The 14173-nt window shown below is 35.2% G+C and overlaps 1 protein-coding gene across 8 annotated transcripts; it reads right to left on the bottom strand.

Annotated features, from left to right (window-relative positions):
* Positions 1 to 753: 753 nt before the first annotated feature.
* Positions 754 to 10838, bottom strand: LOC114263576 (chaperone protein ClpB1). Of its 8 annotated transcripts, none has more exons than XR_014339785.1 (13): positions 10704 to 10831; positions 10382 to 10525; positions 10026 to 10258; positions 9003 to 9299; positions 8575 to 8903; positions 8139 to 8475; positions 7679 to 7882; positions 4974 to 5387; positions 3376 to 3752; positions 3203 to 3290; positions 2823 to 3096; positions 1671 to 1859; positions 754 to 1059 (listed from the first exon to the last, which is right to left on the bottom strand). XR_014339785.1 is itself a non-coding variant. In XM_028204134.2 (12 exons), exons 2-12 carry the CDS (start codon positions 10521 to 10523, stop codon positions 949 to 951), a joined length of 2910 nt encoding a protein of 969 aa, XP_028059935.2. In that variant the 5' UTR covers positions 10524 to 10535; positions 10704 to 10838; the 3' UTR covers positions 754 to 948. The 8 variants fall into 8 exon arrangements, 5 of the variants coding, with proteins under 5 accessions (XP_028059935.2, XP_082743015.1, XP_028059934.2 ...); XR_014339783.1 differs by having other exon boundaries at positions 2823 to 3099; positions 3203 to 3285; XR_014339784.1 differs by having other exon boundaries at positions 3203 to 3285.
* Positions 10839 to 14173: the final 3335 nt, after the last annotated feature.

Raw genomic sequence — 14173 nt, 5'->3', positions numbered from 1 at the left:
TATCAAAGTAATTTTCTCCTATTTTCAAAGATAGTATAACCCAAATTGCTGCCTTTCTACTCTTCAAGTAGCTGCTAAGAATCAAACAAAACAATTCTTCACAACATAATGCTTTTTTTTTTTAAGTAAATATTTTCAACACGGTAAAACTCATAACAATCTGTGACTATAAATTGATGCATATTTTTTATTTCAATAGTATTACATGCATCAATTAGTGTACCAACATATGTTATGACATTATTACTGACCCACCCATTATACAAATTACAAATACCTAAAATCTTTAAAATTGTGCCACATCACCTATTAGTAACTAATTGGTATACCTATTAGTAACTAATTCTTTTGTTTTTAGTGATATCTAGCAACAATTTTGTCGCTCAACCAGAAAGCTCACGAGCTTTCAAACAATGAACTAAAATTACAAAGCCAGCAAAGGCCGAGGTTCTTGTGGCTGCCGCACCTTAGGATGTGGCGAGCAGAAGGTTTGAAATTCAAATCGATAGACCGGCGACGGCCTCTTTAAGTTATAACCTAATTTTACTAACATAATAACATTCTATCTTTGACACACACACACACACCAAAAAAAAAAAAAAAAAAAAAAAACAGCAAAAGGTAGTTCCAGCGCACAAAAATAACAGAGTGGCAAAGTTTAAAAGGTCTGCATAATAACCAGACATCACGGCAATTCCAAAATTTTTGGTCAATGGATCTAAAATATCAAAAAGCACAGAATAGAAGCATGTATTTAAGTTAGACACTGCCATACTGAGTTATATATTGCTTTTAAATATTTCAGTTGCAATGTGTTAGAACTAGCCTACGTACTACCCTACAAAATTACTATTAGGCACCTTATAATTTCTGTGCATCAACACCACCATTATATGTACATAAGAAGTTGTTTTTGGCTACCACATGTATTGTCAGTGATGGTAATTTCTACAACTTGAGCGAGCACTCTGCACTGCTGCTGCTGCTGCTATTATTGACGAATCCCTTTGCAAGAAAAGAGGCTGTATCTTCCATGGCCGATGGAAATTGTTCATAAATCTATAGAAGATAATACATTACATGAGAAATTGCTAGCTAAGTATGCGTGGTTTTGTTTTCGTTTTTTGTGTTTTCATAAATAAATAATAATAATAATAATAATAATAAAAATAAAACAATGAAAAGTTCACAGCAGACATTGTTTTGCATATTTGCCTTCATTTTTGTGCAAAAATTAAAATTTTGAAAACAATTTACAGGTGTTTCCTTTCAGAAATTTTCCCCAAAGCTATTTTCAGAAATAATTTGCCAAACAAATCTTCAAGTTTTCCAGAAACAAAAACAGAACCACACAGACATATTTATTTGGTTTTGTTTCCATTTCTTCATTTTTTTGTATTTTGTGTTCTTGGGAACAATAACAATGCAAAGCTTGAAACAACCATCGTCATATCATTTTCATTCATGTGAAACAATATTTGAAAATTCAAAAACCACCTGTTGATGTTTCTTAAAAGTGGGTTGTTTTCAAAACATTATCCTGAAAACATTTTTCTGAAACAATTCTCCAGACATGTTTTCCAAAAAATGAAAATAGAAAATGAAAACACAACCAAACAAGCAGGGAGAAAAAAACAAAACAAAGAGTTGGGGCTCAAGTGGATACTTACTGGATCACTAGCTGCATTGAACAAATCCAAAAATGCTGTGGATAGTGCAAGAGGTGGCCCCTCTTTCAAAGGAGAACCATCCCTCATCGACAACCTAGCAACTTTCCTCAGTTGCTCACGAGCAAAAGGATTAAAAAGTACAATCTCATCAACCCGGTTCAGCAACTCATACCTAAAGCCTATTTTCTCCTACAAATAAGGCAGAACAAAATTAGTGCCACAACATTTAAAACATTGGGTGAAAAAAGATCCACAACAAAAACAGGGAAAGGCAATAATACACACCTCCAAAAAGGTGTGTACCATGTGCCCATTTATAACCAAAAATGGTCTTTGGTTATAAATCAAAGTGGTGTTTGTTATGAATTGAAGTTATGGTGGCGGTTATAAACTAAAGTGGTGTTTTGGTTATGACCCAAAGCGATGTATGCCCCCAAATGGTGTTGGTTATTATAACCCAAAATCATGTTTGGTTAGGAGACAATTTTGTCACTTGTGAGGTAAAGTGGAGTTTGGTCCAGGGAGCTAGGGCATTCCAAAATAGGTGCTGTGTCGACGTGGACATGCGTATCCATGTACCATGCCAGTTTTTAAAATTATTATCATATTGCTAGACATGTTGGGACACTTCATAGACACACATCTGTGTCTGGACATGTCTCCAAACACTGTTGAGTTTATATATTTATTTTATTTTATAATTTTAGAAAGTTTTTTGGGTTCAAAGTAAAATATGTGAAAATAAAGACGGAAAAGTGGAGAAAAAAAAACCATGCCTCACATATCTTTGTACCCTAAATTTATATTACATATATAGCAAATAAAAGCATATAAAAAAATATTTATTATTTCCATATACTGCGGTGTCCGTATCCTAATTTTTTGAATATGGTTGTGTCATATTTGTACCAGTGTCTGTGTCTGTGCTTCTTGTTAAATTATAAGGTAAAGTGGTGTTTTGGTTATGAGCCAAAGTGGTTTTTGTTATGAGACAATTGTATTGTGCCATTTGTTTTGGAAACATGAACACTTTAGATCGTAACCGGGCATGCGGTACACATCTTTTGAGGGTACCATAGAATTAGCCAGCAACATAATATCTCTGTTTAGCCACATCCAAAAACACTACTACTATTATTTCTATTTATTTACCTGCTGTATAACTTCATGAGAAGCACCATCTTGAGAAGCATGTCCAACAAGATGCGCAAGAAGCCTTCTGTTACCCACATTCGAGGCAAAAATAACCACAGTGTGTCTGAAATCTACCGTATGTCCATCAACATTACTCAATGTACCTTGATCAAGGACAGAAAGTAAAGCACTGAAGACAGAAATGTGTGCCATCTCAACTTGTGAAAATAGAAGAATGCTGTGTGGCCTCATCTGGACAATTTCTAGGAGTGGAACACCATGTTGGCTATGGCTACTACATCAGAATATCACAAACGAATAAGTCATTCAAGCTAACAAACAGTAATACAGAAGTCGAAGGACACATAACCAACCACATAAAATAATATTGGCCATACACATTAGGTGGTGAGGCCTTCCATTAAAGAGACTGTTCCTCTTAGATTGTGCCAACTGTTTTTCTGTGGCTGGTTCTGTATCCCTGGACTTATTGATGGTAATATAACAAGCAACCTATGATTAGCAGCCAAAAATTTAAAAACAACCAAATGGAAGTGTAAAGAGACCATACAATGGAAGCTCTAGAGGCCCATGGATCAACTGGAAAAGCGAGTCTGGGTCTCTGTATTTAGACAAGTCAATTTGAATAAGTAGGTCCGTCCCATCATCACATATAAAATTCTCAGCTACACTTCTTACAAAATCAGCCTGACCAACCCTTGTAAGACCCAAAAATAGGAGTGACATAGTGGGTCGATGTGGCAGATCATGTGGTGCAAGAATTGATTTCAACATTGCCTCTGCTACGACATCAATTGCTTCCTGATTTTGACCCACCACTCTGTTGCACAATACCATGCAAAGACCCTGCACTTGATTCTTAGCCCTCTTGGTAGACCTTTCAGTGTCCGTAGGTTGTGTCTCCTCATTGGAATAGTTTAAAGGTGCCTACAAGAAGACATTGGTAAATAAGAACCAAAGCAAAATACCAGTGAATCCATTCAAGAGCAATGCTACCTAAGCAGGGGCAGAACCAGGATTTTGTAATGGGGGGTGAGCTTGGAAGACAAACTTTCATCTATTGATATAATCATATTATTTTAAGTTTTCTTTGCTGGTGTTTCTAAGTCCTAGCATGAGAATATATAAGGATGCAAAAAAAAAAAAAAAAAAATGTACGAAAAGTAAAACAATTTCTATTCAGTCTCAACAAAATTGGGGAAAAAAGAAGACAAAAGTAATTGTTCCTTTGTAATTTCAACTCAATTGGGTCACGTCGCAAGTGAGTAGTTGATCAAAGCCTCCCATTTTTATTTTTTTTTCCTCTTTGCATTTGTTGATCAAAGCCTCTTGATTGCCAGGGGAAAAAAGAAATAAAAAAAATTCAAGTCTTGATGTTGTTCTATACAAAGAAGTGGAGTCATTGAGTAGTGAAAAACATATGAACTTAGAGCATCTCCAATTACGAGAGAAGTAAAACTAAAGAGGGTGGTCAAATTTTAGTTATAACTAAATCTGGTATCAAATTTGACATAAATTTAAGAACGCTGAAATATAACACAAAATTTAGTCAGTCATTACAGAGCTGAAAATTGAGCTTCATGTTATTTTTTTTTGGCAATAATAAGCTTTTTATCATATATGATTAGAGAAAGTCTAATCAAACAGTAGCTAGAAAACAAAACTAATGAAAGAGTTGCTGATAAGCTTTTTATCCTATTTTTTTATTTCATGGAATCCATTTGCTTCTATTTGGTGGTAGATAAGGTCCACTTTTTATCCTTTTTATCCTATTCACTGATATGGATTTTATTGAGTAAGAGAAAAAGGGTAAGCCTCATAGCCCACTGTAAAACAGGAAAATTGAATCTTCATCAATTATATACAATACACACAAGAGGGTTACTGGAAAAGTGGGGGTGCCATGCCACCCTCCTTACAGAAGATAGTTCCGCCCCTGCACCGAAGTACTCAAAAAATACTCAAAGAAATGCTTCAAAATTGCAATGTGTGGAAAAGGGTGTGACACACCACAAAGTTCAAATTACACTACATATTCAATTTCTAGACATTTTTCTAAGTATTTTTTTGGGCACAATGGCATTTTGTTAAGCAAATTGTGTTATTTATCCTACAAAAGCAAATGCGAAAGAGCAGGATAATGAGTACCAGTTTATTCTGACTGGGTGTCAAATTGACATCGACTGTATTCCTTATGAGATCATCCACTGTACTAAGCAACTTTTGGACTACTTCAGCAACACAGCCGAAATCTGCCACGGCATTTGCATTCAGGAGATTCATCAACTGAAAAAAGTTTCGTCTCAAAGTGTAGATCATATTGATTCGTTCCTTCTCTTTGCGGTACATGATTCTCAATTCCCTAAAAGATTCTTTGAAGTGCTTCAAGAACAGGTCTTCCACGTAAGAACCACGCTTCTCCAATCTATAAGACAGTTCCTTTGTTCCCACCAGGGCATCTATGTAAACCGCAGACATATCATCTATTTCATTCTTTGTAAGCATATCAAACAACAAAGGGACCACATTCTCCTCGAGCAAAATCCTCAAGACCTCTCCACCCTGAACACAAAAAATGGAAACAGTTGTTTTATGTCTATCACATCAAACATCTTAGAAAAGAGACTGCATACTGATTTATACAATAATACAGAGGCGGCTCCACCATATGGTTTGGGTATTCAAATGTTTTTAATATAATTAATAGTAACACAAATATTTTTAATTTAGTCTAATATTGAATACCCAACTCATCAAGTCTGCATACCCATTAGCCCAATTTTGAATATCCAACTCATTTGTCCACCCACAAAGATAGTCCATCGCCAAAAACAAAACGTTAATGGTAAAAAATATATAAGTAATAATAACACCGAAAGTTAAAACGGTGGATATGTTACTTTTAAGTTCTATTTAGTTTACTAAAATGAGATCAAATGGAATGAAATGGTCATTCTTTGTGCTTCCCTATGGAATGATCATTTTCTTATAATAATGAATGAAAATTCCATTTGTAATCTATTTATTTATTCAACCAAACATGAGTGTCAGGGCAGATATGACTGAGCAGTTTGGGCCAAATGGACCACTGGGCTCATGTGTTGCTAAACCAAGGGGACCCATTATGACCTAACACATTTGGGCAGCCGGACTAGAATTTGGCCATGGATGTGTGTGCACCTAGGCCCAACTTCTGCGTTTAGTTATTGGGCCAAGATGCTAAAGGAATGCCCGGTGGGTTGCGGTTCACATAAGTGACTGGGCAGGGCAAGGCATATGGTAGTAATGGACTTCAACTGGACAAGCATTCACCAAAAGTATCTTGCCCACTTAACGGTTTGGACCGGCTAGGCAAAACCAGCGCGAGCATATTTGCTAGGTTGGTTTATCCAGCTCGGTCTAGTTATCTGATTAGCTAGTAGTGGAGGTGTATACAATGCTGGGTCTTTTGGATAGGCATTATCTGAAGGAATAAGAGTCTAAGATGGACATAGAGTCCTATTTCGACCCAAATGGATGTAAAAAACGATTATAAAAGAAGTCAATAATGATGTGGAAAAGGATTCAACCTTTTTTCACTTTGCTTTGTGCCTTCCTTCCATGTTATTGATCCTAGTTCTAACTTAGGCATTGGAGGGGCTTTTCCGACACATACTCGCCAGTTAGTTCACCACTACTATTTTGTAGAGGCTCAAAAGAAGGTTTCGATCATGTATTGCTCACGTGTGGAGAAATCTGTGTCCGTACAATGAGAATCCCAATATTGATAAAAAGACCATTCCATTCTATTCAATTTCAGTGAACCAAACACTATCTTTAAGTAAAAAGCCAAAAAAGAGAAGATTTGTGGGGTCAATGTGTTGTATCTCTATGTGTATGTGATTCCATGGATAGATGATGCCTGTTAGTGATTTCATGGTCATAGATGATATTTAAACTTTGTCGGATGTGTTAGGAAAAAAAAAATGGAGATGATACTTTGCTGTCAAATACTTTTTCTTTCTAGAAATTACAATTTGTTTAAACTTGATAAGAAACACTTTCAAATTATACAAACTAATTTGCTAGTTAACCATTGACATAATGATATATATATTTTGAAGATTGTTCACTTGAGTTTATAATTACTCTTTTAATTGTATTTTTTCTATGACATATTTAGATAGTTCTTCTTCTTTTCTTTTCTTTTTTTATTTTATTTTATTTTTTTATAATTGAGACTTTGAAGTCCAAAATATGCAATCTCGTCGAGAACCGTTGTAATATTTTATGTCTTGCAAGTTTTTTTTGTCAAAATGTTAATATCAATATATTTCAGTTCACTTTTATATATGATTTTTTAATAAAGTTGGTAAAGTTTATTTTAACGAATAATACCACAGATTAATTAAAACATGAATGATGCTGATGTTCTTAGCTTTAGATTAAACTTTGGGTTGTAGATGAGCAGCTTGAGCAGACATTCAATCAGCACTGATGATCAAGGCCCCTAATCTAAGTAATCACACAAAAGATTAACGTGTACCAAAAAAAATATAAATTTGCAGTTCACATAAATAAGGTGGCATCACATTTGTGCTTCCTTTCCGTTCTCTTTCCTAAGGCATCAAGGGAAAGCAAATTCATCCATTCTGCTACCCTACCAAGCAGCTATGAATGAATACATCAAACAAACTATATATATACTACCACATATGGTACCACCATTACTATAGTTTAATACCTCAGAATCAAAGTTTAGTGTGGCCCACAGAACCCAAACCTAGTACTTAGAGTAGTAGAGTGTGAGAACAAATGTAACCCACCTAAGGGAGAATGTATTGCATTGTCATTAAAGGAGTATAGAAACTTACATGCAGTCCTAATGCCCCCTTCATTACCATACAACGCAATGCAGCTTCAGATGGGTACAGGATAAGTTTTTTTTCTGTGATGGAGCTGGCTATGTCCCTCAGCTGGAGCCTACCAATAGTCATAGACTGTTCAGGGGAGAGGCATTTAAAGACAATCACATCATCCAGTTTCTCAAACAACTCAGGTTTGAAATATCTTCTTGCCTGTATAATGTGAGACGCAGAGAGTATCAGAATAATTTGGTTAAACAACATATACACAATTTAAAATGACATCCTAGATGTGTTCCTGGAAACCAAAAAGCAAAAGAAAACTACTACAGAGTGAGGAAAAAGCAATGTGTGATCGCATTATTTTCGAATCTGGGCCACATTATTTTTATAGGTGAATTTCCGATAACAAGTTCTGGGTCTGTAGCTTTACTGAAAGCATAAATCTCTTTCTTTCTACTAAACTCACCTCTCTCAAAAGAGAAGGATAGATGCATCGATGTTTCTGTTCCCATCGATCACTATACAAGTTGTCTTTCACAGGGCAATCTTGAGACCTCCATATACAGTCGCAGCCCCACAATCGGAAGTTACCATCTATAGCATTCGATGTCAAGACAATCAATGTTTTGGTGAAATCAACAGAGTTTCCTTGGTCAACTAATACTCTACCATGACTTAAAATTTCGATCAGAACATCAACAACAGCAGGATGAGCCATATCAACATTGTCAAACAAGATGACGCTGTATGGCCTCCTCCTCACAGCTTCTGTAAGCATTCCTTCCACGCCACATTCTTTGTAACTATTGGATCAAAAACCAACATAGAACAATAGACAATTAGCAACTAAGATAAAAATTCAGTAAAAATAACTCAAAGAGAACAGCCTAAAAATGATAAACCTGGAGGGAACACCAATCAGTCGTGAGACGGAATCAGAATCCATGTACTCTGACATGTCAAATTCTGTGAGCAAGTCACTATTATCAAAAATTTGTTTTGCAAGAGCTTTTGCGTGCTCTGTCCTTCCCATTCCAGAGCCATATAGGAAGAGAAACGAGCCAACAGGTCGAGGCCCAGATCTTTGCCTCAACAAGGCATTGCTAATCAGAAATCTAACATGATCTTGTCCAATTAGCCTCTCAGCTAATCTTGATTCCAGGCCCTGCAAAGGAGGCTCTGAACATCGAAGGAGCCATGAAGCTGGAACCCCAGTCAAGGGGCCTGCTACCTGCACCACCAGTCATCAAAAATAGAAGAAAATTATCATCAGACAACAAAATTAACTGCCCAAAGAACAACTCATAGCTCTAAGCACACTAGTTCGCACCTCTGCCACTAAACGTGGAGTAACAGTCAGGTTTTCCTTGAGATTTTCATGAGTTGATAGTAGAAGCTCAGAAATAAGAGAACTAAGAGATTGAGCAACCCCAAAGATGGGTTTCATTTTAGTCTTGTTATTGGGTTCAGCTTCCTGTAATGAAGAAACTAGCCCATGGCGCAGTTGTTCTAACATGTATAGCTCTTCAGCTCTCCTTGTAGACCGTGTCCTCGACATCATTATTGGCTTTGACTTTCTCGTAAACCTATCCCACTTATCCATCAAATCTTCATATTCCTTTTGTACCTGAAGCAGTTAGATAAAAACAATTACAACTATAATACACATTAGCCATATTCATGGTCTACACTATGTTTAGGAACCTAAGAGAGAAAAGAAAAGAAATGATTACTTAAACTATAAGAGAAAAGAAAAAAAAAGAAATGGTTGTGATTTCTCTCCTTCTTGTTTGGTTAGATTTCATAAGAGAAAAGAAAAGAAACTGTTTTATGTTATATTACCAAAAACGTTGTGGTGGATATGAAAAGCACTTGAAGACATGGGTGTCAATCATTTTATTTATTTTATTTTTATAGGGACAAAATTAGTATCATGAAAATATAAAAATTTGTTAGTTTCTTTTCTCTCCAATCTCTCCACTTTTAGAAAGATTGAAAATAAAAATTATAAGAGAAATGGGTTTCTCCCCATTTAGGAGTTGTTTGGGATGACCTAAATAAGTGTACTTTTTGTCTTTTTACGAAAAGATGTGCAGAAAAGTAGAGAGGTGATGTAATGGAAAAAAGATAAAAAGATGGATTATTTTGGGTATGCCAAACTTGGCCTTAACACCACTTAAGTTATCTAAACAAGTAAGCGAAATACATATCTCTCCATTTTTATTCTTTTCTGCTCTCTCCAAATCACTCAATCCAAACATAGTGCTAGTCTTTTTAATGAAAAAACTTACAATGCATTATTAGGACCAAAATAGACTAATATCACAATTTAACTAATCGGTTCAGTACTCACACGAGGAACCCAAAACTTTTTCCCGTGGACCTTCTCCTTATTGATTTCTTCCAATTCAACAAGCGCACGACACAAGTAGTATTCATCCATACCCAATGCATCCTCCTCTGCATCAGTGTCGAGGTCATGCCTCAATCTCACACAGGCTTTCTCTACCAGCTCTGCCGCCTTCTCTCGGAGAAGCACCTCATGATTATTAGAACCCCCTTCTTCATTATCATTAGCCAATAAAACTGTAAAACAATAATAAATACAAATACATTATCAACCATTATTCAACAACAAAAACAACAACAAGAGGTTTTAGTTTCAGAGAATTTAAAAGCAATCAATAAGGACCAATAAAAACAACAAACCATTGGAATATCTTAGGGCAATCACACAAGCTAGAAACAGAGCTTCCGGGTGAATTTCAACACCATGAGCCGTCTCCAACTTATCCTTGCACTCAACTTCAACATGCCTCCGAATTTCAGTCATCAATGGCTCCAAATCCATACCTACAAAACCCTTTACATTCAAAAATTAACAACCACAAAACACCAACCTTCAATTATTACATAAACAAAACATCGAGTTGATAATGCAATTTTTTGGTACACAATATACATATAAATAGAGGGCAAATCAAAATGAAGCTCCAACAAAAAAGGTATTCAGATCGAAAAAAACCCTAACCTATCGCTTGAACTTGAAGATGAATCGATTTCCTACGTTTCGCGTTAAGGGAGAAAGAGAAAGAGGAAGAGGGAAGGAAAACCCCGCGCAGTGAAATCTGCTATGATTCCGAATGTTTTTATTTATTTATAATAATAGGATTGAGAGGTGTTTGGGTTTGGCAAGTCCACGATTTTTATTTTTTATTTATTTATTAGGATTGGGAGACTGCTTGGATTTGGTATATCTATTTTAAAATTAATTTATGTGATATAAATTATTTATTTTTAGGATTCCAAAATAATTGTGTAAAAAATTAAAATAATCAGATATTAATAATTATGTATTTAAATTAAATTTGTATTATAAAAAATAAAGAGTTATTTTAGAAATTATATTTGTTGTTTATTTTTTTAAAAAATAAATATGACTTAAACATATAAATATCTTATTATCTTAATTTTTTTGTATGAATATTTTACTCAACGAGTCCTAAAAAATGAACAGTTCAAATCACCGAAATCGATTCTAAACATTCTCTCAAATTGATATGATAACTTGAGAGAAACCAAACCCTTTTTATGATAAGAGATTGGAAAGTGTTTTGTGTTTAACCGTATTTATTAGGTAAATCTTATTTAAGAGTGTAGAGAGGTAGAATATTAAGGGTTAACCTAATTGCTAAGATCTCCTTGATTAGATGAACAAATATGATTGAATATGGGTGAAAACCTAAGAGAAATGGGACAACTAGAAGGTCGAACTAGATCCGATCGAGCCGCCAGTAGTGAAAGTACCTAAGGAAACCTGAAGTGCTACTTGCCGTGGGCCAGTGGCTGAGGTAATCCACTTCAATGCTGTTATCTCACTAGAAAATTTCTCAACAACAAAATTCATCCATCCCATGGATATCTTAACAACATAACAACATGTGAAAGTTCATCATTATCTCAAAGAAAATCCCAACATTTGCATAAGTCTTTCACAAAATCCACTTCTTACCAATTTAAAAAAATCTAGGGTTTGATCACAAAGAGAATTTCTCTCATTTTCAAAAGATATTTGCCCCAATGTACCTCCAAGAATCTCATAAGTTCATAAAACAAATCAATTTGAGTAATATCATAAGAAAATTACTTTTTCAACATTTTCAAAACTTAATACCTCAAATCCCAAACCTTCAACATAATAATCACATCAAAATAGACAAAGACATGCTAGAATCATATATATATATATATATATATATATAACTCTAAGAAACTCTCTACCTTAAGCTTGGAGAAGAAAGAATGAGAAAAGGCTTATAACAGTTTCGATTTTGACCCGACCTTTTTCTTGCTCTTAGATATGAGATTCTATACCTTTAATTGTTGTTTGTACCCTTTCCATTCTTGTTGTTAGTTGAGTTTGGTCATTGGGAGTTATTGGTTGTGTTTGAAACAGGTTAGGAGTTAGTTTTTCAATAAAGTTGTTATCTGTTTCATTTCTGGTTCACTCGAGTGATGCTTTTGTCGCTCGAGTGGTCTTTGAGATCTCTCAGCATTTTTGCAAGCCTGTAAAACTTATGCGAATAGGTGATCTTCACTCGAGCAGTCTTTTGCAGATCTGAACTTCTAGGAAGCGGTCATTGTGCGCTCGAGTGGTGTTTTGGTTGCTCGAGTTGTGTCACTTATTGTGTCTTACACTTGAGCGGTGGTTTGATTGCTCGAACGGTTTGTGTGCATATCAGTTCAGGAAAAAAAGGGTTTTTGTCACTTTTTCATTTATTCTCTCTCTTTCTGAAACACTTCTAACGCTAATTTCTTCACTCCCTTTCTGTTGTTCTCGCTTTAAAACCTTAAATACACCCTCACCCATTGATTTCTCCATCATAGCTCCTTGGAGAAAATGAGATGTGTACCTTAGTGAATCTGGTTAGGGGGTGCGGTTGTGGTTTATTATGTTGGCCTGTGTGTCTTTGGTGAAAGTCCAGAAACTCGCGCAGTTAAGTGCTGATCCTTTTGGTTAGTACCGGTAAAATGATTTTGGTAATGCTTGTATAGTCTACTGGTAGACACATACCTAGAGATTCCTAGTGTTTTGTATCCACTGCCCTATTTTCTAATATAACCCAGCGTTTTGTATCCACCGTCCTATTTTCTAATATAAACTAATATTTTCATGAATTGATACATAATATTGGCATTGCATCGTTTTGAGATGGAAAAGTATGATGTTTGGTAAATGGCATGCATATGCATACACCATATGACTTTGTTAAGTTTTATATATTGTGTTTAAATATCTCTATTGGGTTGTAACTCACCCTATGTGGAAAACAACTTTCAGGTGTTGATAATATCCCTCCACCAAGAACATAACTTGGGAGGACTTGGAGCCTAGAGCTTCCTTTTGTTTCTTTTGTGTAATTATTTTTGTATAAGCCTTAGGCTTTCTATGTATTGAGTTTAATTCACTTTTGTTGTAACCAAGCAATGACTTGGAAGGATGTAGCCATTGGCGCATAACCTTACTTGTACTTCATTTTATTTCAATTCATTTACACATGTCATATGCTATAGATTCAGGGTCTAGGATTTATGAATGTATGCATGCATATGTCATCTTTTGTACACAGAAATAGAAGTAATGCAAGGTTGAAATTTTATAATTTTCTGCTCTTCCATTGGTTATCATGAGGTAGATAATTGTTATTTTTGTGAGGCATTACAAGCTTCAAAAATCAACGGTGTCGAAATCTGATCTCCACCGTACATGTCGTAACCCATGATGAGCTCTCCAAAATTGATGAGACACTAGGGTCAAATCTCTAATGAATTTGGAGAGATCAAGACTTTAAGCGGGTTGATGGGTGGTTTTCTAGAGAGGGAGATAAGAAAAAAGAGAGTAGAGTGAAGTGTAAAGACAGAGAGTGATAAAAAGTGAAGAAAAATTTATTGCCTTAGATTTTTAAGTGAGCGGAGACATTTCACGAAGCTGACTCTAGGTAGTGTGACAACCCTCACCTCTGATTAGTGCTAAATTGTGACTGAGCATGACAAGTAATTGATTATGGCAAAATTCTGAATTGATTGCATAAGTGTATTACCTTAATTGCATTTCTATCTGTTTGTCGTAGATTGATCTGTTCGTGTTTTTAATTTCGAACTACGAATTGAAGATCTTATCGACGACCGAATCTGAAATTGATTAGCGTTATATGCTAATTAGAATTTATGTGATTTTATGGTAGGTTTGATGAAAATTTGATTTGGAATGATTAATTAGATTAAATAATGTTATATTGCATTAGTTTGGCTTTATTACCAAATTGCCATTGAGTGGCCATTTCCTACAAACTTTGTTTGGACTTAATGGTTGTATTTCATATCATCTCCTCAGCCTTTTCTAGACCAAAACCGTATGAGAGAGGGAGAGTAGGAGAAGAAGGTTGAATTCACCTAGATTTTGCTTGAACTTAGAAGATTTGAAGGTTAATTGCAAAATTG

This window comes from Camellia sinensis, chromosome 9, assembly GCF_055761805.1.
Source record: "Camellia sinensis isolate YWXY chromosome 9, ASM5576180v1, whole genome shotgun sequence".
Lineage (NCBI taxonomy): Eukaryota > Viridiplantae > Streptophyta > Magnoliopsida > Ericales > Theaceae > Camellia > Camellia sinensis.
Note: the sequence above shows the minus strand (reverse complement) of the source record. Positions and strands in the feature narration are given on the sequence as shown.

Bases quoted from the DNA above. Each gene is read 5' to 3' on its own strand.
- LOC114263576 (XM_028204134.2), bottom strand. From the start codon at position 10,523: ATGGATTTGGAGCCATTGATGACTGAAATTCGGAGGCATGTTGAAGTT. The intron at 7,883-8,138 runs GTGAGTTTAGTA...CACATTATACAG, and splicing joins ATCCTTCTCTTTTGAGAGAG to GCAAGAAGATATTTCAAACC. The intron at 1,060-1,670 runs GTAAGTATCCAC...TATCTTCTATAG, and splicing joins TCAATGCAGCTAGTGATCCA to ATTTATGAACAATTTCCATC.